General features: G+C 50.7%; 7 protein-coding genes across 7 annotated transcripts; 4 read left to right on the top strand and 3 right to left on the bottom strand.

Annotated features, from left to right (window-relative positions):
- Positions 1–317: 317 nt before the first annotated feature.
- DSM5745_06397 (uncharacterized protein) lies at positions 318–812 on the top strand (the record flags this gene model as incomplete). The annotated part of the gene is made up of 2 exons (XM_026748413.1): positions 318–604; positions 686–812. 2 exons carry the CDS (start codon positions 318–320, stop codon positions 810–812), a joined length of 414 nt encoding a protein of 137 aa, XP_026602717.1.
- A 534-nt stretch (positions 813–1,346) lies between these two features.
- DSM5745_06396 (uncharacterized protein) lies at positions 1,347–3,525 on the bottom strand (the record flags this gene model as incomplete). Its single annotated transcript, XM_026748412.1, has 2 exons — positions 1,347–3,070; positions 3,126–3,525. The coding sequence occupies 2 exons, from the start codon at positions 3,523–3,525 to the stop codon at positions 1,347–1,349; spliced, it is 2,124 nt and encodes a 707-aa protein (XP_026602716.1).
- A 493-nt stretch (positions 3,526–4,018) lies between these two features.
- On the bottom strand, positions 4,019–4,898 carry DSM5745_06395 (uncharacterized protein; the record flags this gene model as incomplete). The annotated part of the gene is made up of 4 exons (XM_026748411.1): positions 4,019–4,399; positions 4,455–4,592; positions 4,658–4,686; positions 4,739–4,898. 4 exons carry the CDS (start codon positions 4,896–4,898, stop codon positions 4,019–4,021), a joined length of 708 nt encoding a protein of 235 aa, XP_026602715.1.
- A 1,668-nt stretch (positions 4,899–6,566) lies between these two features.
- On the top strand, positions 6,567–7,548 carry DSM5745_06394 (uncharacterized protein; the record flags this gene model as incomplete). The annotated part of the gene is made up of 4 exons (XM_026748410.1): positions 6,567–6,611; positions 6,661–6,678; positions 6,722–7,280; positions 7,343–7,548. 4 exons carry the CDS (start codon positions 6,567–6,569, stop codon positions 7,546–7,548), a joined length of 828 nt encoding a protein of 275 aa, XP_026602714.1.
- Positions 7,549–8,060: 512 nt separating this feature from the next.
- DSM5745_06393 (recombinase RAD51) lies at positions 8,061–9,279 on the top strand (the record flags this gene model as incomplete). The annotated part of the gene is made up of 4 exons (XM_026748409.1): positions 8,061–8,150; positions 8,203–8,282; positions 8,342–8,409; positions 8,468–9,279. The coding sequence occupies 4 exons, from the start codon at positions 8,061–8,063 to the stop codon at positions 9,277–9,279; spliced, it is 1,050 nt and encodes a 349-aa protein (XP_026602713.1).
- Positions 9,280–9,675: 396 nt separating this feature from the next.
- DSM5745_06392 (nucleoporin Nup120/160) lies at positions 9,676–13,729 on the top strand (the record flags this gene model as incomplete). The annotated part of the gene is made up of 3 exons (XM_026748408.1): positions 9,676–10,315; positions 10,374–12,506; positions 12,555–13,729. 3 exons carry the CDS (start codon positions 9,676–9,678, stop codon positions 13,727–13,729), a joined length of 3,948 nt encoding a protein of 1,315 aa, XP_026602712.1.
- A 3,033-nt stretch (positions 13,730–16,762) lies between these two features.
- On the bottom strand, positions 16,763–21,839 carry abcB (putative ABC multidrug transporter; the record flags this gene model as incomplete). The annotated part of the gene is made up of 15 exons (XM_026748407.1): positions 16,763–17,012; positions 17,074–17,469; positions 17,528–17,608; positions 17,666–18,284; positions 18,337–18,452; positions 18,502–18,573; positions 18,625–18,748; positions 18,800–19,141; positions 19,194–19,356; positions 19,412–20,196; positions 20,247–20,480; positions 20,548–20,827; positions 20,879–21,105; positions 21,155–21,698; positions 21,753–21,839. The coding sequence occupies 15 exons, from the start codon at positions 21,837–21,839 to the stop codon at positions 16,763–16,765; spliced, it is 4,320 nt and encodes a 1,439-aa protein (XP_026602711.1).
- Between the last annotated feature and the right edge of the window lie 3,158 nt (positions 21,840–24,997).

Below are 24,997 nucleotides of genomic sequence, written 5' to 3'. Positions count from 1 at the left end.
TTGTGATACCCATATATATAGCCTAGTTATTGATCAAGGAGGACCATGTTTTTTTTTTCTAAATCATTCTAGGGGTAGTTAGGGGTCAGCACAGCACGTGTCGACGCGCGTGGATCAAACGCGGGCCCGCGATTTGCAAGCCTTCCCGATAAGGAAAAACAGAATCATATCAACCCCTCGATACCCCTCATCACTGAAACAACACAATACTTTAATCCCACCTATATCCAATCATCTCTCTCATCCTTGGTCGAGATTCGAGAAGAACCCCTACCACTTCAAGATCAAGAAAAAAAATACTCTGAACAAACAAAAGAATGACAAACCGCCGCCTCCTCATCTTCCAAGAAACCCCCCTGCAACACCCGCAATCCCCCACCAACCCACTGACCCCAAACCCAAACATCCCCTACTCCGTCCAGCAAACACACGCCCAGCTCAACACGCAGCAATTCACATACCTCCCAATCAACAAGCTCGGCCTGCCGGTCCACGGCCCGGGCTCACTGCCCGAGGGTCTGAAAGTCGGCAGTTTACTGGATCTGCCTCTGCGGGTTATCACGGCGTTTACGGAGATCTTCAATGGGGTTAAGTATAAAGGGTGGTAAGTCTTTTCTTTTTGTTCCCTCACGCCGATGTGTGTAGTAGCGTTGCTGGGTTTGAGGGTGCTAATTTGTCTGTCCAGGGCGATTGTTGCGGCTGGTCCGTACAATGATCCCACGCTTGGTGTTGGCGCCGGCACAGGGAAGTTCTATGCTGTTGTGTTGGAGCAGGTGAATGCGCCTGAGGGTTCGGGGGCTGGGGCGTTGTGATGTTGAATGTGGTTGGAATGAGAGTAGGGTAGGCATTGCTGATTTTTTTTTTTTCGATCCCGGATGCTGGACGCTGGATTGGTGGTAATGGGTTGCCGTCGACAACTACCAGTTTTCTTTCTTTTTTTTTTTCAGCCCGGCGGCTCAACATGTACGGGCTACGGGCTTTGGGCTTCGGTGGGCGAGTGTATGTTATGGTGGTTGTGGCATGGTATGGAAGGCCTCGTGGTTACGACTGGAAACTTAACTGGGTTGGGTTTTTATGTTTTGTATAGATAATTTTCCTTCTTCAATTGGGTTAAAACGGGATGGTTGTACATAGGCTCTCGCTCTTGATTATACCCTGTGCTCGTTTACTGCGTCTATGGATGGCTTTTTTTGTTTTCGTGGATATATACATATTTCTTCAGTAAGAACAAGTACTCCGTAGGAGATGGATATAACTTACAGCTCGTAAGAATAAGATGTATGCTTTTCTGTACAACAAGGGAATAAATGTAAAAGTCTACAATAAACCGGATATAACTCCTAAATCTAAATCTTCTCCAACAACAACTTCGACCCAGATGCAGCAGGCCCCTTCTCGCCCTTGCTCGCCTTCTCAAGCTCCTTCTTCCCCTTCTTCAGCGCCTTAAGGAGCTCAGCCTTCTTCGCAAAGTCATCGCTCTCCGCCAGCGCAACAACGACATAAGAATTTGACCCTGTGGCCCACGCCACGATTTCACCACTGATCTGCTCATACAGTAGATCCCCGAAGCCGAGCGGCGGGTCGGCCTTCTCCACCTTCTTCTCAGCGGCGTTGAACCGTCCACCCTGCACAAGCGACTTCAGCATCCGGCCGAAGAACGCCGAGTCCTTTGCCTCGGAGGACTTTGCCGCGGCCGCGACGGCGGATAAAGCCTCAGGCTTCTTGCCGTTGGCCTCGTCAGCGTCAAAGAGGACTTCCGAAAGGAACTGGCAGCCCCAGCTGCTGGTGAGGAGGGTGTCTGCGCGGGCGGTGATGAAGTCGAGGAGTGTCGGGGAGGCGGCCTTGATGAGCTCTGAGCGGCGGACAGCGGGATCCTTCTTCGACGTCTCCTTACGGATGTCGCGGATCTCGTCGAGGACGGCAAAGTCCTGCTCAGGCAGGAGCCACTTCAGCCTCTTGGCGTTGGCGTTCTCTGGGTCGCTGGCGAAGGGGTATAAGATGGAGATGCGGGCTGTCAGGTCCGTGGCCTGGTAGAGGAGTTCCTCGTTGCGGGCTTCCTCGTCGGCGATGGATTGGTTCAGGAGTTCGGGGAAGACGAGCTTCGCCGTGAGCTTTGTGTCGTCGATAACTTCGTATGCGGCGAGCAGGACGAGGTGCCCGTGCAGATCGCCGGCCATCATCTTGATTGTGTCCTTGTAGAAGCGGGTGAGGTGTTTGCGGTCCTTTGCGGATGAGTAGGCAAGGGCTAGGCACATGAGGCGGGCGCCGGATTTGGTGAATGCGAGGTTCTTGACGAGGTCGCCTTCTTCGTCGCCCTTGATGAGTTCGATGAATTCGGTGGCATCGGTGGTGCCGGGTTTCGTGTTGAGGAAGTACTGGAGCATGGCATCGTGGAGCATTGTGAATCCGGTGGTCTTCTTCTGGATGAGCTGGTTGATGAGCTCGAGGAGGAAGTGCATAATGGGGGAGCGCTTGGCGGGGTCTTCTTCGAGGATTGTCTTGAGGTCTGCGGTGGGTTTCTGGTCCTTCTTGTTATCTCGGAAGATGGCGAACTCAGCGCCGTACCACTCCCTCAGCAGGTGCGCTTGTTGCTCTTTAGTTGCCACTGTCCGGTAGATATCGTCGAGGATCCATGATCCCTCAGGGTGTCGAATCAGGCGCTTGACCTTGCCGTAGAACTCAGCAATAATCAGGTCCCTGATTTCAGAGTCGCCGTGTACGATCAGTTTGCCAATCAGGAACTTTGCGTATTTGCTCTGCGCCAACTCAACGTAACTACCCTTCAGCTCGCGCGCGATCTGATGCCGCTGCTCGGTGTTGGCGTATTTCAGCGCCGTCTGAATAACACGGACAGAGTCGTGCTTAAAGACGAAGTCCTTTACTCGGCCAGTGATGATGTCGAAAAGCTCTGCGATCAGCTTCTTGCGCTCCTCTAGAGGGACATGCGACTTGCGGCGTAAGCGCTCCCATAGTTTCTTGGATCGGGCAATCTGGTCGGCGTTGGGCTTCGCGGCTTTCCGCTCTTGCTGGAGGGCTTTTTGTTTGATGTGCGATTCACGAGAGGTGGATTCTGCGCAGTTCAGATTAGCTGGGATGAATGGACGTGCCAAAAGAAAAGAACTTACTCTTCGCCTCCTCATTCTCCTGAGCCTTCGGGTTCACCTTCTTCTTATCCTTGACCTCGACCTCCTCATCGCTCTCATCCTCGTCTTCCTCGTCAACGTCATCCATATCAACATCCTCCTCCTCGACGTCCTCAATCTCTGAGTCGTCGACATCATCGACATCGAAATCATCATCCTCATCAGAGATCTCGTCGTCCTCTGATTCCTCTACGGGCTTCTTCTTCAAGACCTTCTTGTCCTTCTTTCCAGACTTCAATTCCTTGCTCTTCGGTGCGCTCTTCGAGCTCTTCTGGGCTTTCACCGGCGCGGACTTGCCCTTCGACGGGACGGCGGTCTTGGTCTTCGTCCGCTTCCCATTGCGGTCTTCGCCGGCGTCGACACGGCGTTTAACTCCGACCATGATTATGAAGCTATTTCCGGGTCGGATATGGAGGAATTAGGGTATAGCAACAGAGAGGGGAGAATGCGCCGCTGATAATACTGCTTCTCGGGCTTGGGTGAGATATCCGACTTTTTTTTTACTGCCGGTCGCTACTGCGGGCGGTGTAGATACCTAGCGCTGTTTGCACCGTTTGCTGCGATATGCGATAAGATTATGGAGAGCCAAGAGCAGCGCACAAGAGGAACAAATCGATCAATTCTCCAGTACTCCGTACTCCGTATAGCATCGAATGATAATGTCTTTCAGATGTATCCAGCATTAAGATTAAATCAATCATCCAAGATGAAGCAAAGTCGCAGGCCCGATACATAAATCGGGCAAACGGCAGATGCAAACGACGCCATAACGCCCCGATCCAAACAACCAGTTTCATCGAATCATACAAAGCGATTGTGGCGCCACAATGAGATTCCGCAAAGCGCAATGTCACTCAACAGTTCGGAGTCAACACTCACTCGCGCACCCCCGCCACCTCAGACTGAGAAGCGTATGGTGATTTCATGGCGCGCATCTCCGAGCTAGGCGGCGCCTGGGCGGACTTTTTCCGGCCCGGGATGTGAAAGCCGAGATGTGACGATGGCTTGGACCCTCCTGCATGCGCGTCGCTTGAGAAGTCGCCGAAGCGCGAGAAGATGCCTTTCTTTTTGGGCTTAGTGGACTCGGTGTCGTCGTCGTTGAGCCCGACATCTTCGAATTGGTCCTCTTCCATTGTGGGCGCGGGCCGTTGACCGCTGTAGCCGGACGTTGAGGTTATGCGGGAGAAGCGAGAGTCGAGAGATGTTCGAGAGGGCATATTGTCTGGGTAGATTACCGGCGAGCGCGCGGAGATGTCCTGTACGAATGAGTCTCCGTATCGTGCCAAGGTAAGGAGGCGATGGTGAACTTACGAAAGAGCGACGATAAGAGTCGAAGGACTCGCGGGAGATGGAGAATGGTTCATTCTCGTCGACAAGGTTGCGATGGTTCGAGGATGACTTTGATCCTGGATATTTGCGCCAGAAGCTCTCCTTCTCTGGTGGTGATGGCTGCATTGCGGTTTTAGTATGCGCATTGTTCTTTGAGCTGGAGGCGGAGGTATGGAAAAACGTACTGGAAGATAATCCCCGTTGCAATCGACAACTACGCCATCTGGATTAGATAGTGCTCCAGGCAAAGCAGGATCGAGACACACCGCTCAGCTTATACTCAGGTGGTTCAGTTTCGTGGCTCTTTCTGATGCTCAATGGAGTCGAAGGCTGGTCTTCAGAGGGCCGGGCATCGGACTGAGCGTCGGCTTCCCCGCCACTAGGACCGGCGGGCTTTCGCCCCAGAAAGTTGAGGAACGGAGCCATTTGGTCGTGTTTCTTCAAGGGCACGGGGGTGTAACAGAAAGAAAGTGGATCGATTAATGGATACACAGGGGAAGTGGTAAGACGACGACTGGAGATAATCTTTCTATAGAGAACCACGTTATGTACCTCACATGATCGGTTGTCTGGGGCCGGCGGGACAATTTATGAAGATCGCCATGGACCTTTAGTGCCCGATGCTAACGTCATAGTTTCTTGGAGATTGCGGAGGTCCTGGTGGAATTCAGTCGGTTATCATCTCGTTCGAAATTGAAGGGAAATCCGGGTTGTTTCGAAGATGGGCTCGTAGGTAAATTTTATGCAATAAATATGTAAGGTTTGTCTAACCCAGCCTAAGATGAAGGACTCGACACTTAAGTACACCTGCAACGGTTCGTAGACCCGTCCATAGACTCAATACCAGACCTCCCCACGTGGTTTTCCCAGCCTTATGAGGCTACAGACTCAGGATCCTTTGCCATTGGTCTCAAGATAGGTCGATTGAATTGCACAGGCACTCCGTTCCTAGATTGTTCATGGCGTGCTGAACCTATTATCCACTTGCATAAATGCTAGTCAAGCCATGCCATCGGCCCCCGAAGATCCCTGACCGCAGATTATTTTCTGCGGAGCCAAAGGTGCAATAGTACACGCTCGTGGCTTGTGACTCGGGAGGTTTCTATGGATACTTGGACTTTTACAAGGTTCTCGGGCCAGAGTTCTAATGCCTGACAGAGAGTATGAAGGTCCCATTCCTGCAAGCCTATTCCTCCAGATAGCTTCGAAATCCAAGTTCTCATTATCGACTTACGAAGAGCGGCTATGCCCTGGAGTAATCATCGAGCCACCAATTTGACACTGAAGATCCCTCATAGCAAATTGACAACAGCAGGCGAAGCAATAAAGTTTCAATTGATGTCCTCGCGAGAAGTTATTAGCGTTTGTGCTATAAATTAAATTGTGGCAATCTTTTTTTATCTGTCATGGATAGTCGAGTGGGAGATCAGCCGTTAGTCAGTGACCTTGCTAAAGGTCTTGGCCAGCGTTGACTGGTGCCCGGTACGAATCCTGGGGTTGTCGATTGTACTCGTGCGAGTAATCCACGAATGCTACACGGCACTAAGCAATGGAAGTGACCCTTGAGGGAAGCAATTCTGCAGAGACACTTCCACCCTGGGGTGGCGTCATCGGATTACACCGTCGCGTTACAGGGAATCTGACTGTTTGGCTGGACAACTACTTTTTGCTTCTTTTTTGTTTGACTCTCGTACTCAACTCTGTATCAATCAGTAGTAGATCCTCAGTTATCGCGATGAACTGCGCAGTAGTCCCTTGGGCGAGTGTGGATGGTCGCGGTGGTCGTCTGTCCTTCCACCTGGGCGTTTACAAGGTCGCTCTTGCCTCAGTTCTGAACTCCAGCTGCGATCACCGACTTCGAGATTCCGTCAGACGCCTCCATCATGATCGGCTCTATGGCTACATTCGCTTCGATACTACACGGTATACATATCGCTGTTTTATTATCAATCTACCCATAGACCTATCGACGGGTTATGAAAGACCTCAATTCTAAATCGCACGCCTTTTACAAAACATACACTCTGCTACTTTGCCTTTGAGCCATAGTGGTTGCGCCGTTACCTCCCCCTAGTGATAGGAACTCACTATAGCATGGCGTTCTGGAAGGGCTGGGCGTTATGGCAGAAGTTGAGCATTGTAGGCACACTCTGCCCTACTATCGACGCACGAGACTAACCTTCCACAGGCTCTAGCATTCCTTCTTGTAAGAAGACGCCCGTGTACACATACCATTACTGACAAACAAGCTCCTTGTCCTCGTCTACTCCTTCAGCGTCCTCACCTACAATAGGCGAAAGATCAGGAAACAAGCTGCCGAAGAAGCAAGCCAGCGAGCGGAGCAGGAAGCTGAGATGGGCGAGGCCGGATCGTCATCGAACGAGATACCATTTGGCGCTAGAGCACTGGAAAAGGGAATCGAAGTCGAGGGTATATGGACGATGAAGCGACACTCCCTTAAGCCAGCGAGTATTGCAGAGAAGAAACGGTCATCAGTACTAGGTTCGCTACTCAGACATAAATCGACAACCAGCAGTCTCCAGACGCCTCACATCATTGAGCCTCAATCCACCAACAATTCCGACCCGCACCGCAAGTCAGGGAGCGCAGAGAGTCAAGCTGAGAGTGTACTTGAGAGCATCCACATTGACACTTTCCGGTCCAGTCGGCCTCCGAGGCTTGATATTAGCGGTCGCCACGGACAAAAAACATCCGACATGGAGAGGCCGCCCTCTCGAGGGTGGTTTGCCTCCCGCAGCTCATGGATGAAACCCATCGTAGGGTATAAGCGATCCTCAGTACGTGATGGTGAGTCCATTTTACTGCGCGGTTTCTGGTCCTTGAAGTCTATCCTGCTAATACCCTAGCAGGGCGCCATCGAGGTTCATCGGAGGATTTCAGGCGCAGGTTCAGCAAGCTCTTTGACGAGACTCTTCCGCCAGGGCCACAACCACGCGAGATGTTCCAGCTCACTCCGATCTATCAAGTGTCGACAGAGGATAGCATTGGAACAAGATCGATGGAGAGAGTCATTACTCCCCTTGCTGTAAAGTCGAGGGGGGAAATTCAGCCATAGATACCAACGTTGACGGAATGGGCGATTGTTGCGCTATGCGTGTATATCTAGGATATTATTATCCTCTGATATGAGTTGCAACAGTAAAATCGAGGCTGGATTCCTGTACTTAACGTTGATGTTGGATGGCTATTGTATCTTTTATCCAAGCAGATTACGGAGTATAAATTGAGGCGAAATTGTGGTTTGGTTTGGTTTGTTTATCAAGGCAGCAGCCGGTGCCTGGCACGTGATCTCGTGACGGCCCAGACGCGTCCACATCTCAACCCGTATGCTCAAGAAACGATTACAGGAATATAATAGCAAGAATCAAATAATCGACTTCATTATCAATCGCAAGAGGTCTTTGTTGGACAACTCCAAACTTTTGAGAATTAACTTGCTTCAAACACAGAACTCAGTCCACAACAACGCGCTGGACCAGACGCGTTCTTCAACTGAGCCGGAGTGGCAAACCGATTCAAAGACTCTGCAACTTCCTTACTCCGTACACCTGTGACTGTTGAACGAAAATGGCGGCACCAGACGTGGAAAGCCAGAATGAATACGATGAGAGCGGCCTTCCGGGCCCAGGAGCACCAACTCCGCTGTCATCACTGGAGGTATGACTCCCGTTGCCAGTTTTTAAGAAGTCAATCAGCTAAAGCTATACAGGGAATGGCTGGGTTGACCAGCCGAGATATAAAACTCTTCGTTGATGCGGGCTATAACACTGTCGAGTCAATTGCGTATACGTACGTCCTGACACCGTCAAGTACAATTCTGGTCTGACAGGACGGGCTGACATATACAGGCCGAAGCGGTTACTCGAGCAAATAAAGGGTATCTCGGAGCAGAAGGCCACTAAGATCCTGGTTGAGGGTGAGTTTTTTTGGTGAACACTTTCAGAGCATGTCTTCTAACAAATCCCGGTTGATAGCGGCGAAACTTGTCCCGATGGGCTTTACAACGGCTACAGAGATGCACGCCCGGCGAAGCGAACTTATCTCTATCACCACGGGCTCTAAGCAGCTGGATACTCTTCTGGGAGGCGGAATCGAGACCGGGTCCATCACGGAGATTTTTGGCGAGTTCAGAACAGGAAAGAGTCAGATTTGCCATACTCTAGCCGTTACATGTCAGCTGCCCTTTGATATGGGTGGCGGAGAAGGAAAGTGTCTGTATATTGATACCGAGGGGACGTTCCGGCCGGTGCGTCTGCTGGCTGTTGCGCAGCGGTACGGTCTCGTCGGTGAGGAGGTCCTGGACAATGTGGCCTATGCTCGAGCATACAACTCCGATCACCAACTGCAACTACTTAACCAAGCCTCTCAGATGATGTGTGAGACCCGGTTTTCTCTCTTGGTTGTCGATTCAGCTACCTCTCTTTATCGAACCGATTTCAACGGTCGTGGTGAGCTGTCAACGCGACAGACGCATCTGGCAAAGTTCATGCGTACCCTGCAACGGTTGGCCGACGAGTTTGGTATTGCGGTTGTCATCACGAATCAGGTTGTTGCCCAGGTTGACGGTGGGCCAAGTGCGATGTTCAACCCCGACCCCAAGAAGCCAATTGGTGGTAATATCATTGCGCACGCCAGTACAACGAGATTGAGCTTGAAGAAAGGAAGAGGCGAAACCAGAGTTTGCAAGATCTATGACAGCCCTTGTCTTCCGGAGAGTGACTGTCTCTTCGCCATCAATGAAGACGGCATAGGTGACCCGAGCCCAAAGGATCTGGAGAATGATTGAGATGGGTGATATGCTGTTTCACACCTTGATTATGATGCGACGATTCATTGATTCTACCGCTTGATTGTACTTGACGTAGTTTTTCAGCATATATCCTTATCTTTTTGTAATATGGTGGTCGCATGTTACGGTAGCACATTATTCAGAGCATAGACAGAAAACGGCATTCAATATTCTCAAAATCGAAGGGTCGTAGTCAAAGACTTGGAATAGACATGGTGATAAGTAGGCGGTGGATGCAATGCCAAGACGTTGTTTTTTGAAGGGCAGAAAGCTGAGTTGAAGCTCTTCGGCAACTCTCTCGGATTGTCAAACTCTCGTTTCCTCGCCCCCAACTATGGGGAACTGATTTGAACATCAAATAATTGTGTGCAAGGAGGTCCGCTGCCATTCGATATGGCGAAAATCTACAAAGATACTCAGGTCGACCTCCGGCCGTACTCGCCGACCACCGTTGTCAACATCCCGATACCAACACAGACAGGGTCGCATAACCGGGCGCGATTCACAATCCCCTCCCTCACAGACTCTGTCGAGCCAGCAGCGAAAGACGAGGATGAGTTTGCTAGACGATACATCGCGACGCAGGGGTCTGTGTATTTTCGCAAACGCAACGTTTACCCGCGGGCATTTCTCTGGAGGGTCGTCAACGAAAGCAAGATTTTAGAGATCCAATGCGTGGACCTGACAAAAGGCGGCATCGAGAACCACGAGTACAATGTCACACTGCGATTGGATTTCCAGGAGGAGATACTGCCCTCGGGCGTTGCTCTGGCAGACTTGGAGGGTCATGACATGCTGAACGTGTTTGTAATCACGGCCTCCAAGGAATTGCACACCTTGGCTTTACGACCAGAGTTCTTCAGGAGAGCGGCGTCAATTGACCAAAAGGTCTCGGACTGGTGCAAATGTTATGTTCCAGCGCCGCTGGCGTTTTCGCACCCTCATAGATTACATGCGAGCAGCCCGCTGGAGCTGTTCATCTCCCTTGACAGCGGCGCGCTTCTGCGTTTGACCCGGAGGGCCGCTGACGATGGTATGTTCTGAATCTGCGTGAGGATACTAAAATAGATGGCTGACGCTACGCTTTCAAGGTTCGAATTGGTCACCGCTTACGCTTGACGAGAGAACTTGGGGTGCTTCGCTTCGTGGCTTGGTTAGGTGGAATGCCCATAGTTCTATTAAATACGGCGGTCGCACTCTCGACGCGAACGTAGCAAACGCGGTCGCTACGACATCCGACCAGACGTATGTTTTCGCGGTCTGTCTAAACCACACACTGAAGATCTGGAACCTCGCCACAAACAAGTTGGTTGCGACAAAGGATTTACTTGGTCGCGAGATACAGCAACCGGACTCCCTTACATACTCTTTAAATCCCTCCGAATCGTCCTTTATCCGAGTATTCAATGTTGAGAGAGCTTTGGATGGTGGATACCGCTACTACGCCGTGACATATTCACCGTTTGAAGATGGATGCTTCAAGTTCTGGGCTATTAAGGGAGGCCTTACCTCGCCCCTGGAAATCGAAGATCTTTTCCCTGCCGCGACGTTGAGGCCTTTGGATCCAGATTCGACCGGGAGTATGTTCTGGAGCATCGCCGATTTCCAAATCAAGCCGGCGGAGGAAGGGAAGCGCATGGAGCTCTGGGTCTTGTGGAGGAACAGCGGTCTCTATCAACTGTACACTCTCCACTTTAACTTTGAGTCTCTGGTTGCGGACTGGGCGACCAACTGGACTTCTGCCACAACAGATACCCGCCGACAGGAACCACCACCGGCGCCATCCTCTGACGTCATCGATCCGACGGAGAAGTGGTTGAAATACCTTTTACAGCCAAACAGGTTCCCCCAAGAAGTCCTTGAGACTTCGTTGACGATTTATCAGGAGGCGCTTAAGCCACTGTCTTCCTCAAGTAGCTTGAAAAAGAGCGCCCCTCTCTCAGAACGGTTATGCTCGACTATCGCTGCTACAGTGTCTCTGCGAAGATTCGAAGACGATGAAATGGACTTCTCACGGTATCGCACTGATACCGACTCCAAATGGCGGCAGTTCTGGCAGATCGCCGATGACCTCAATAAGAGGAGATTCGAGCCAGTTACATTATCCTACGACGCGTACTATGAGACCCCTTGGGTGCTTCTTTCTGATAGCTGTGCGATAGTACGGGAATGCAGCTCGACAGAGCTTCTTCTGCACAACTCAGGGCCTGTCCTTCAGAGTGAAGGGCCCAAAATCGGAGATCGGTTGAGGCACCGGAATCTGGAGTCAGAACTCGGCGACTTGTTTGAGGAGGCCTCGCATCTGATGACGGTTGCTTCTGACTTCAGAAAGAAATTCTCGGCTGATCTCGATGCAGCTTGTCAGAGTGCCATCGAGGCGGAAATCTTCGCAGAGGCCTCTTCGTCTGTTCAAGACAGGATGGACAATTTCCGTGATCGATGCGATTTCTCAGAGCAAATTTCTAACCAGATATATGACGAATTACTCTCTGAGATGAATCGGCAACTCAACATATACATGCTATCTAGCGAAATATTCTTCAAGATACTGGGGACCATTCCGCTTGGGTTCCCTGGTAAAGATTCTGACCTCCTCCCTACATATTTTGGGGTGAAGGTTACTGTGAACGGCGTCCAGGACACGATTCTGTTTACACGCCAGATACTAATCGATCTGCTGGTGCTTGTTGTTTTTATCGACGGAGAGGTGCAGCAAGAAGAAGGCTCTACTTTCGATGCGGTTGAGCTTTTTGTTGAGCTGGTCAGCCTGCTTCGAGAGTACGAGATGATGTTATGGTTAAGCTCAAACACGCGAAAAGAAACCGAAAAATTTGCGAAGGCAGAGGATTCGTCAAACTCATCTTTCGCCTTGACCAGCATCTCAAATAAAAAGGATAGAAGGGTTGCAACCATATTGGAGGATTTGTTTGCAACGGACATAAAGCCTCGTCAGGCCATTGGTCTACCTCAGAGCTATACGCTAACGCTCGGCATCCAAGATGTGCTGTCATGGGTGACTCGACCAGGCGAAGTGGCGTACCCCAACGCCTTGGTCTACATACAGTGCGACCTGATAGCCAAGGGCAACATTGACCTTGCCTGGGATTTCCTGCGCTTCCAACCAAGCACATCCTGGGCGACCTATGTTAAGGGTCGTCTATACGTGGCCATGTCAGAGCTTGATACGGCAGCCTTATATTTCAGAAAAGCTGCCTACCTTCTCTGTAAGTTTCTATGAGTTCTATTCACGCTCTGATACTGATCATGCTTAGCCTGTGGAAAGCCGCTGGGCAACCTGCACGAGATGTCCTCGACACTCCTTGACATTGTCTCTGTGGACTCGTTCCATAATGGGCTTCCAAAATACTTCCAACATGTGCTCTCAATATTTGAGCAGGCCCGAGCATTTTCTCATGTTTCAGAGTTTGCTGGCCTAGCATTGCAGGCTCTTGCCAGTGAACACGGTAGCGAGCAGGACCTGGAGGTTTCCCGAACGAAGAACGACCTCCTCTCGCGCCTGTTTTACGCTTCTCTGCAAATTTGTCAATTTGACCAGGCATACTCTGCCCTCTCTCGATACCAGGACCTTGCGCTGCAGAAATCCGCTTTGGGCTCCCTCATCACCAGCATCCTGGCCGCTTCAGGTCCAGGTACCGCTGGGCTCGACCAGATCCTCGCCTTCCCAACAACACTAATCCCTAACCTCGCCTCTCACGTCGACGAGATCCTGGTCTCTCTCGCCCGGAAACAGCCCTCGGCCACTTTCCTTGATGCTAAGAGTAAGTGGGCTGAAGGCACGGTCGACTACCAAAGAATCCTCCAAACCTACCGCATCAAGCGCGGGGACTACCGCGGGGCAGCAGAAGTCGCCTACCAAAACGTCGAGCGCCTCCGCCAGGCCAGAGACACATCCGCCCACCACCTCCTTTCCAAAGCCAAAGCAGGCGATCACCTCCATAATGTCCTTGAAGACGACCCTGAGAGCAGCGAAATTAGACACGAGCTCCTTTCTCTCATCAACCTCCTCGCCTGCGTCGACAAAAGCGAAGCCTACATCCTCGTCGATAAAGAAGAGTCGCGCTCGCTCTCAGTCCGCCGCAGCAATGCAAGCCTGAAATCAGCGGCTGCACAAGATGACGATGGGAACATATTCATGGATGATGCAGACGCGCCAACGTCGCGTCACGGGTCCATTTCAAACCTCCGACTCCTGCCCTCCAACTCTACCAAGTCATCCGCCTCTATTCCGCCCCCGACAACAACCGCGCAGGGCCCGCAACGACGAGTCATTGTTACGCTCGAGCACTTGCGCCGCGAGTACCAGTCTGAGCTGGACCGGGTGAGCAGGATTGAGCGCGGAGACTGGGAGTTTGGCCTCGATGATGGCGTGGGACTCGAGCTGGAGAGGAACGGGGCTGGTAATGATGGGGCGTTGCTGCTTACTTGAGAGCTCCAGAAAGCTTGAGCTCAACGTCGACGATTTGGTTTATTTCACTCCGGCTTGGCTTGTCCGTGTTAATCTGGGGTCGGTCGGGTTACATTAGGGCTGTATTTCGCATTTTCATCTTGTATCGTATCATATACTAGGTATCAAAGGCCATTTATGTTCCTATTCTTGTGTGTAAACATGTCAGGATGATATTAAGTTGGTAGATCGGTTGCTCTCGACAATATTATCTGGAAGTTCCACTTCCACGTGATAAGTCAGATGCTCACGTTAAGACTGTTGCTGACAGTCTCATCATCTCGCCTTCTGATCAAGGCCTTTGTGCACAGCCTTGATCAATGATTCTCACATCGAGATTCCAGAAATGGACTAGACTTCGATGGAGCAACATAACATCCGAAGTCAATGCACAGCGATACGACGCGTAGAGTTAGGCGCCAAATTTATACTATATTTATTAAAGTTTATATTATCCAAGCACATACGACCACAGGGTGTGGAGAACAGGGCTTCCCGTCCGCTCAGCCGTACTTAAGCCACACGCCGGCTGGTTAGTAGTATGGTGGGTGACCACATGCGAATCCCAGCTGTTGTATGTTTTTTGCTTTTTTTTACGTGATCACATAACCTCCAGCTCCATGGGCGAAGGCTCTCTCGATTTACAAAAGCATCTCCACGCCCATGTCCTCCAGCAAAAAAACCTTCGCCAGTACCCCTTACCGGAAACTCCTCGTTCCCTGGCGGTTTTGCATCGAAGGCTAGGAGTCGGTTTGCGGAGGCGCTTTGATGGGTTCTAGAGACCCAAGCGATTAGAGGAAGCATTATATCGGACTTTGCGGTGGTTCGAATGTCAGCACTAACTGAGGTGCCGGTATCAGGAAGATGGCCAGCCAGGTCAAGAGTAAGTAGTATATATAGTAAGTAGGCCAATATGCGGCGAGCAGAAACGGTCCACCCAATGTCTCGATCAACAGTTCTACGTCGGGTATTCATAGCCATGATCACTGGAGTGATGGTTGAAAAGCAAAAAAATGGACACTTGGGGAATCGAACCCCAGACCTCTCCAATGCAAATGGAGCGTTATACCACTAAACCAAGCGCCCAATAGACGTGCTTATTCAGCCGATGTTTAGCTTTATATTCCAAAACAAAAGGCTTCCCGCTCTGTCCAACAACAATTTCCTCAACGTAGGCATTTTGCCTCAACGGGCCAAGGCGTGGTCAGAGGGCTCATTGATTCGAATGGAGGTAATCTGTAATAATGGCTATATGGCCGGGGCGGCTTCTAGTCCACCTTGGGGTTATGTGAGATTATCAAGGTGGGCGGAGGAGGGAGTTAGGGCTCGAGGTTCCTGGGCTTAGGTCCTTATGGTCAGGTCCTTGTAGAGGCTTTCAGGAGGAAGGTTGATGGGACTAACTGGCAGGGTGCAACAGCGGTATTTTTATTTATATGACACCTTGGGTATGCCTGCTGATTACGCATTTCGAGCTGTCGAAAGCAAATTGCCCACTACTAACATAACTGGAGGAGACATCTCTGGGGCGTCCGGACATCGAGGGGCACAGCCAACAATTGTATTTCGTAGGACACGGCGCCGCCAGTACGCTTATGGACTCGGACCAGCGAGGCGCAGGCGGAACTGTAACTCTCCGGCCATGTTTGCCGAGACAAAAAAAAAGTAACCTCTCTGGCTCAGTATCTTGTACTAGGGCAAAAACAGTGGACACGCCGGGAATCGAACCCGGGACCTCTCCAATGCGAATGGAGCGTTATACCCCTAAACCACACGCCCGACTATATATATTACCTTTGGCCTTTTGTACTTATGTAGGTATTACTGCGCAAGTACATGTACCAAACTGGCTTAGAGGCTTCAAACGATATTCAATGGATCAAGTGACGAATTTTATATGCTAATGAAGTGAATGCTCACAGAGTAGTCAGAAGTCCATGCTGTAGGGGATCTTGTTCCGTCCGTCCTTATGTCCTGTAGCAGTCACCTAGGGCTGCGACAATTTGCGCATGCCGACAGGGCGCGGCAATATACATTTCGTACCTTGCACTTGATCGTGTGCCATTAACGTGCTTTGGACCGTGAAGAATAAAACCAGAGGCACAATACACGGCTACAAATAGCATACGCCCTTGCTATATTTCTACAGCCGTAGGAATGAGCCAGAGAGACAACACTGCCCTCACTGCGGAGTTGTCAACTTGTCATTCTAGGGTGCCCAGATCATAGATTCATAATTAAAAGGGACCCACTGCCACTACGGTCCGCGCGGAAGGGAGCGACCCGCCGGCCGCAACGAGCCCCAGAGCCAGTCCAAATATACGATTTAGTTGTTGAATAAGAGACACACACAACCTGGCAACCCAGCCGCAGGCTGAAGGAGCGGGCAAGGACGGGGCTCACCTACCTACGTAAATGACTTGACAGGCGGAAATACATCGCTGATTAGTGTGTAGCCGCAGACAAAGCGCCACAGGGCTAGAACCGGAGGGACCTAGAGGGGATGTTCTACAAACAGCCCCAACCGCGTACCTAGCTCATCACATAGGTCGATACGCCCTAGGTTGACAGATTAAGTCCGTCCTCGGAGCCCCATAGCTCGGCGAAAAGGGCCAAGAGAGTAGATGGGGGGTTTGTAGTGAGGGGTGAAGAGTGTGTTGTGGCATTGGGGGTGGTTCTTTGTCGTACCTATTCAATGTTGCAAGAGTAGGACACTCGTAGAGCGAGGGCCTGGTATACAGAGGAGAGGGTAGATGCGTTAGATGAGTAGGGCTGTATATATATTCAATATGGATGAACCATAAATAGGTGAATCCGTTGGAGTATAACCTTGGAAGGACAGGCTATATAGCCAATTGATCTGGCGGTAATCCAATACAATCAACACTCAAAGGTCGCAATGCAAACCATAAGCCTCTTAAAATACAACAAGGAGAGAATCACCGCGTCGAGAAACATAAACAAGCCAAAGAAAGCGAAACCGAACAATTCTGACGCACAACGTCGGGTACCTCATATCTACTCTTCGCGGCCACTCTCCGCCCCATCCGAACCAAGTCCAGCGTAATAAAGTCTACTGAAGTGCGAACCACCCTCTGCTAGAAGATCGTACGGGACGCCGGCTTCGATGATCCGCCCCTCGTCAAGGACAATGACTTGATCGTAGTCAAGGATGGACTCAAGCTTGTGTGCGACGGTAAGGATGGTATGCGAGCTGAATCGTTCGCGAATGACGCGTTGCATCACTTCGTCGGTTTTGGAGTCGACGCTATGAGAAGGTGTTGTTAGTAGAGTTGCTATGGAGGGAAGAGAGATTAGGGTAAACGTACTTGCTCGTAGCCTCATCCAGCACAAGGATATTCCCAGGTCTGAGTATTGCCCTAGCTAGACAGAAGAGCTGCTTCTGGCCGTGCGAGAGATGCAGGTCGTCGATGTCGGCGCCCAGTCCGCCGTTCTCGAGGACTTTGTTGTGGAGATTGACGGATCGGAGAGCATCGAGAATCTTTTGATCAGACACCGTGTTTGTGCCGATGCTGACGGTAGCGGTTGGATTGGCGTTTAGCCTCACACTTCCTTTGATTAGGAGCGGGCTTTGGGACACGCCGTTGAGGCGGGAGCGGATCTCTTCGCGGGGGAGTCGAGTGAGGTCGAGACCGTCAATTGTGAGGCTGCCGCTTTGGATGTCTATCATTCGAAAAAGGGCCATGACGAGGGAAGTCTTCCCGCTAAAGGCAGAGCAGAGGGTCAGTGAATTGTGGTTGAAGAGGATGGAGAATGGCTTACCTTCCTGTCCTGCCGCAGATACCTATTTTCTCGCCTGCCTTGATGGATAGAGTTATGTCATTGAGAATGGGTTCCGAATCCCTGCGGCCAGAGTTAGTTGTATACCAACTTCTAGGTTCTTATGCTTTAGTAACTCACCTATACCCCGCATACAAGGACCGAAACTCGATATCTCCTCCAACTGGCCAACCTGGCGGAACCGAATCGCGTTCAGCCGGCTGATCCTCAGACTGAACAGTCTCGGTGAAGCTCTTGACGCGTAGTATGGAGCCGATGTGTGTTTCAAGGTTAGTCCAGAATGTTACGAGAAGCTTGATACTCTGGCTGAACATGATGACGTTCAGCAGCGCCACTCCGACATAGCCTGCACTAATCTGTCCCCGAAGAACCACCACTAGGATAACGAGCAATACCGCGACACCAGCAACAACGAGATCCAGAGTGAGTGTGAGCCATCGCTGAACGGCATAGAGAAGGTAAAAAGGCCGTTGAGAGCGATCAAGAAGTTGGTAGTGCTTCTCTTGCAGTGAATGTTGCCATCTAAATGCTCGTATACTGGCCAAGCCGCTGAGGGAGTCGGTGAAGTGGGAATAGAGCGGGGCTTTTGCTTCAAGATCCAAGAATCGTAGCTGCCTCGAGGTCCGAAGGTATATCTTCTGGATGATGTAGATGATCATCAAAACAATGGGAAAGGAGACAGCCGCATATTTTGAGGCGATGCCCATGAAGATCATTGAGAAGAGGCAGAGCATGAGGACTGGATGAGCTTGTGAGTATGAGTCACAAGGATCGACGGACAGGAGGCTTACTGGAGAATGTGTTTATAACAGCAATGGGAAGTTCCATGTCAATGAGCTGCAAGTCCTGGCTGAACCTGTTCAGGATGGAGCCGCTGTCTGTCGTGGAAAAGAACAGCATGGGCGCACTGCTTTGATTAGCATTTATGAGACTACTTCATACAAGAAATAGATTACCTCAAGACAGTGCTCAATATCTTCCTATGAAAGACCTCACCGGACTTTGGCACCATTCTGATGATCATTTGCCTTTTTTGTCAGCCGATCGCGCCCTCAAACCAGCGGGTTAGGGCTACCAACCATGCACCCGCAACGATACAAAACATCCCCACCACGCCAAGCATCGCGTATATCCCAAGGTAATATCCCGTGTGCTTGCCTGGACTGGCTTCATTCGATGCTGCCCACCATTTGACCCAAATACCTTGTCACGCCAAGTTAGTACAAGCTTCAATGGGAGCCGCAGACAGCTTACTGGGAAAAGAGATGGTGAACACGAAACCAGTAACCGCCATGGCAAAAAACAATGTCGGGAGCCACCCAACGGATTGGATATAGTATAAGTAGATGGACATGTCACCGTTTCCTCTGTAATTATCAAAATCCGTATCAGAGCCTTTGTCACCTGGGTAAGCCTGCACATCAATCGTCTCAGCCTTCTGAGTTGTGATCAACTTGGTATCCGCATCGGGACGCTTCAACGAGAAACTCGAAATATAACCTCCAGCCACGTTAAGAGCAGAGAAAGTTCCCTGTTCGGCGACGTATCCGTGCTTGTCGAGGGCAATGACGTGGTCCACAAGAGGAACTCGCTTGACTGTTACATAGCGTCAGCGGTATTCCCTACTCGGCATGAAATGACGATTTACCTGAAGAAGAGGCAAACAATACTGTCGAATTCAACGAGCGGAAGAGACCATGATCACCTAGTAAGTGGTGAAAAATATGGTTTTCTGTCTCCGTGTCAAGTCCGCTGAAGACGTCGTCAAAGATGACTAGCTCCTTTCTGGCATATACTGCTCTTGCAATTGCCTATAAATGTCAATGAGCACGCTGAGCTTAGTGAATAGATAGGTATAGGACGTACAATGCGTTGACTCTGACCACCGCTGAGGGAAATTCCTTTGCTCCCAATGATGGTTTTATCTCCACGAGGTAATTGTGCAAAGTCTTCAGCCAAAGCGCAGGCGCTTATGACGGTCGTGTACCATGATTGATCAAAGTCAGACATGGCGACAATGCAATCCCGGATCGACGCATTCATATGCCAGGCTGTCTGGTCACAGTAGGCCACGCCCCCTGTTGTCAATTGTATAGTCCCATCCTGGCAGGGGACTTCTCCAAGGATTGCCTTTAGCAACGTCGATTTTCCACAGCCAGATGGGCCGACCAGCATCGTGATAGTTCCAGATGGTAGAGCCATATTCACGTTTTTCACGGAGGGATCTTCGTCGGTATTCCATCCAAATGAGCCGTTCTGAACTGTGATCATATGGTGTGGAAGCGAGGACGTTGAGCCTTTGGAAAACTGTGATGAGCTTGATTCGCTGGGTGTCATTTCTGATTGAGCAATAATAGCGAGCTGTTTGGACATCTTCAAAGGGTTCAATGGCTGCACTGAAATTTTGTTCCTTGGGTCAACGTGGCTTTCCTTCTCGAGAAAGGTCTGAATTCTTGCGAACGAACCAACAGACCCAGCAAAAGCCATCAATGCCATAACGAGTGACATGAGTGGATCTGCTAACAGAGAGAAGAGGGAAAGCGCAGTGTAGACGGTCGATGTATCCAAGGCCGCGTCGTTGCCTCGGCTATGCGCAATACCTACAAAGGCTCCGAACGCGGCCATGGGTCCGAACAATCGAGTTATCCAGGCTGTGCTGACAGGTTAGTGCGGAAGAGATAGATATAGCGTCATGACTCACCAAAAGCCATGTTCCAAACCAAAAGCTTCCTGAACCGCTTCGAGATCTCGAGCTCATCAATTCGTAGGCCGTGGACAAGCCTCATGAGAGAAGATTGAAGACCGAGCATTTTGATACCCTTCATGGAGCCGAGCATCGATGATGTAGCAGAGATACGCCTTTCAATAGCTTCAAGCCACATCGCTTGCCTCGCTGCCACCAAGGGCATACAGACCGAGCATCCCATTAGAGCCACTATTATGATAGAAGATTACTGTTAGCAATTGACGACGCAGTTGTACTGCCGTTGCTCAGAGCCTACCAATTGTGACCCCCACTGGAACCACGCACGCGACGCCCAATTGTCTTTCCAGAAGAAAAACCGCCAGTGCTATTTCTGCAACGTTCGCCCATATCTCATGCATGGTCTGCCAGCCCTGGGCAATCCGTTCGATATCTGCGCTCATGAGGGTAACCGCCTCAGCCGGGTCGGCATCCTTGAGATTCAATGTACACGCCTTTCTGTAGACCATCGATACTACACCCCCTCTGACCATTGTTATTGCGCGGTATGTCATATGTTGTTGCTGCCCCATGGTAATCTAGAGCCATACAGTCAGTATGTTGTTAGACACAATGGACCGTAGACTCACCCCTAATCCTGTATATACAAGAATATATGCTCCAATTAATCCATATCCAATATTGGTTGTCGTACTGTTGACCGGCTCCGTGGAGAAAGACAGCGATCTATGTAACAATAAAGGTTGACAAATGTTCAGAGCGACGAGGAAGGCTCGATAGGGAATGGCTGCGCAAATCTGCCATTTGAACGTTTTCAGTGTGCAAACGAGGAGGGTATTTGGTTCTTTCTGGGAAACTAGAAGTCTGTTAGCACAAGGGACGTGCAGCGGCCCATGGGTTGCTACCTCTATCCCAAGCTAATTCCAGAGCTGAATGTAGGTGCTTCGAAGATAGTTGCTTGTCGAGAACGAAAAGATCGTCGACATCGAGGGAATGAGAGAGGCCCCTCCGGAATAGAGGGTTCAACCACCAGAAGGAGATCCGGTTGAAAATTCCCGCTGTCGCTTCTGGTGGGTAGGCCTTGTGCCCATCGCGGAGTATCGAACGTTTGTTGGACGACTCGAGGCAAAGAAGGAAGAGTTTGAGGGTCACAGTAATAGTTGTTAGGACCGCAATGGTCTCGGTGGTCCCGCCAGTTTGCCGAAGCCAAAGTGTCCTTGTCTTTGCGATGTCAAAGAGAAGAGTGACGAAAAGGTAGATGTTGAGAAGAAAGGAAGGTGGGGTAGAGAAGTTGTGCTCTGCATAAGAGAGGAGGCAGAAGAGAAAGAAGGCGGAGGTCAAGATGGCGTTGACGGCGACAGAGGCATCCGTCCGCCAGGTTGAGAGCGACGGGCGTGCCCATTGTGTCGTTAAACTCAGCTGCACAATTGACAAACAGAGCCAAGTAGACTGTTCGCGTCAAAAACTTGTGAGTACATAGCACCTAAAAACATCAAGAAACACAATGGCCTCAAACTCACCAGTTTGGCATATTCCAGGGTCGAAGGCACTACTCTGCGAGACTTCTGGAATAGATGCCATAGCCGCCATGGTAAGAGTGTTGCTATGATTGCCAGAGGTACAACGCCCAAGATCAACTCTTCAAAAAGCAAAGAGAAATCAAAGCCCCCTCGGCATGTTGAGGGAACCGGGCTCAGAGAATTGTCCGCCTGCTGGCATAAGGGAGGTGGTTGAAGCGCCATCACTGCCTTCTACAGCAGCCTTCCATCGGAAAGGTATGTTACTGAAGTATCGAAAGACACCTTATACGGCGGATCCTTCTGGGGAATTTGGAGACCTCTTGGTACTTGCTGATATGCATCTAAAATTGCTGCTTTGTTTTTTTTTGGCGTCCCAATGCGGTAGTTATAGCAGAGTGAGGTGAGGATATTGTGCGAAGGGGCCCATGTTTTGCCTAGACATACTTCCAAGAAAGATGGCGTTCAGACGAACTATACCACACGACTAAGAACCGAGCAGGACACTGCCCACCTACGTAGGTGTCAGAAGTACCTAGTATAGTCCGCCTGCGGCGCCTGGGTGGATATCGCGGACGTGACCAACGAAAAATCGATTGTTACGCCGTACCTTGGGCCTGGCCAGAAGGAGCGGAACAGCGCGAGCCTTTCGCTGCCGAGTAGCCAACTCCAAGGCATTCTACCTTGGCCGTTGGCGGTTGGCCGTGAATGAGGCATCGGCATCGGCATCAGCATGATCGGCCCTGCCGCTTTAGATTTCCTGATTGGCTTTGTTTGAGAGCCTTCAAGCCCAGACCTGATCTGATCCGTCGCGGATTCTATTTACTAGCCCAAGGTAGTGGCGATGACTCCTGACACCTTGCATAACCTTGCGTGACTTTTTGAGTGACTGGGGCAAATCGCCGACCAACACGAGGTGCCCAAGTTGTGTAACGGCCAGGACTGTCTCCGAGAGCCCGAAGACAATCGAGTCGGAGGTTATTAGGAAAACGTTTCCGACGTACGCGGGGACGTTATGGATAGGGTCGGAGGTGAGGTAGTACCTAACAGCCACCAAGGTGAATGGTTGCAGAAGTTGGGGCAAATGCTTAACCTGGTCTTGCTGATTACCTCGAGTCTCCGAAGGTAGCACTGAGTTGACTCGATGCCAGGGGCAAGCTCGCGTTGTCTTTCGCTGGGCAAAATGTCACTATCATCATTGGTACGTAAGCAGAAGATTATTTTTGCCCTTGACGAAGATCCACCGGTGCAGGATCAGCGCATGATCTCAAATTTCAAATCGGACGGCCCCAGGCTGCAGTAGAGTCAAACGGTTGATTCATACGGAGTAGACTCTTCAAGCGCTCTGACGTTTGTCGTTCCTCAATCGCGACTGGGATTCCATTCCTGCTGGTTTCCCCAGTAGAAAAAGTTGTCAACTGCAGGTGTTTTTCAGCGCGCCACCGATCCCGGACCTTGATCTGTTCCACGTTTTGGGCTTACGCCATGACAGCCAGGAGGTCGCGACTCTTTCGCCTGGCGCCAACAAGTACCCCTGTTCACCGCTGCGAAGCGCCCGAAGGGGGTTTCCAGTTCGATGAAATGAAGTGGGGATAAGATGCTCGGTGACAGCGATGGCAGCGATGATCACGTATATTAATTTCTCACGATCCACTTGGTCTAGACGACCTGTTCGAGCTTCGTTGAGTAGTCTTTGACCAGTTATGAGCTCGCTAGGAATATAAACCTTGTCAAGCCGGAGTGGGGATGACGGGCCGCTAGGAAACTAGGAGAGGTCTGAGGCTGCGAATCGATGAGATGGACCAAGAGCCGAACCGCAAGAGATCAGGCGGGAGTCCTGGCTCGAACCTTGGAACTGCACACTAAAGATATGTAGCCTGTGGCGTGTTGCAAACTACAGCCTGAAGAATGAGAATCGTTCATGATTGGATCTGGAGGAGATAGGGCCAACGCCATTCTTCAGGCGAGAATGTGTGGCTGAGGCTGGGCGCTCGAGGCTGGTTCTTCACCGTTCATGTCAGCATTCTTAGGAACCGTCGGCTGAAGTTCCTTATACACCCTCTGGCGTGCATAAGCGATGCCCACTTGTCAGTACCCACTACCTCATCTGACCAATTGACCACACAAATACGGAGCATCTACATTCGACAACGCAGATATGCGGAGTGCTAACAAACTAAGGAAAGCTAGGACGATGAGTCTGAGACAGGTGGATCTGACTATCGATGCTTCGAGACCAAGACGGTGATTGATCCATCGCTTGATGATTCGCGTCGGGCCTACGGAAGCCATTCCCGAACCAGAATAATGTCAATTTCGCTGAATAACTGTGGGGACTAAAAAAGCAAAACTCTACTCCCTAGGACCTAGGTACTTCGTCCACGCTGATTGATCTCATGCAGGACTGGCATATATCGGTAGTTACACAGGAACTCATAGGTACGTGCGCATCTTCAGGCGGACCTCAGATCCAGGCAAACACATTGTGCCTCCCTTAGGTACAGCCTGATACCTCGCAGATGAACCGCGGCTCTGTCAAGATTGATGCCTTCGACGATATAAAAGACAATTTACCCCCTGCCAAATCTAGCTCATCGTCTGCACTTGAAATGTTTGTAGGCAAGGATGCACGTCACTACTCACTAGCAACGCTGCAACACAGCGAGGCCTGTCATCTACCCCACAAGATGATCAATCGAGTATTTGAGGATGTCGATCGAAGCCATGGAAACTCTAGGCCTTTGACCACTCGTCAACTGATCCAAGGTCTGATGGCGATGTTCACGCTAGAGTATGGGTAGAATCGGTGAAGTGGCATCGCAGGATTCAAGGTGCTAGAAATACAGTAGCCATCGAAGCCCAATCATGATGCTTGCAGACTGGGTGTTGGAAATACACACCGAATTGGCCTGATACTTGGTGTGTTTTCCTTGGTGGGATCAAAGCCTGGTTTCCTTGCCACTATGGCGTTGGGATCGGATCCCGATGCTCGGACTTGTGTACTCGGCCATAAGTGCCCTGCAGATGTTCCGTGCTATCTTGGATCTCACCAACAAGAAACCATCGCAACTTGTCTAGAAGGCATTGAGGACTCTTCACTTCACTGACAAGGTTGCTCAGGGTCCGAATCTCACCTCAGCTGGACCGCTGGGCTCAACCTAACGCCCATCTATGATTCACTTATGCTGAGCAACCCGAGGATGCCATATCCTGCCCTGGCAGCTCCCAGAG

This window comes from Aspergillus mulundensis (assembly GCF_003369625.1).
Source record: "Aspergillus mulundensis strain DSM 5745 chromosome Unknown scaffold_6, whole genome shotgun sequence".
Lineage (NCBI taxonomy): Eukaryota > Fungi > Ascomycota > Eurotiomycetes > Eurotiales > Aspergillaceae > Aspergillus > Aspergillus mulundensis.
This window is presented reverse-complemented; position numbering and strand designations above follow the sequence as displayed.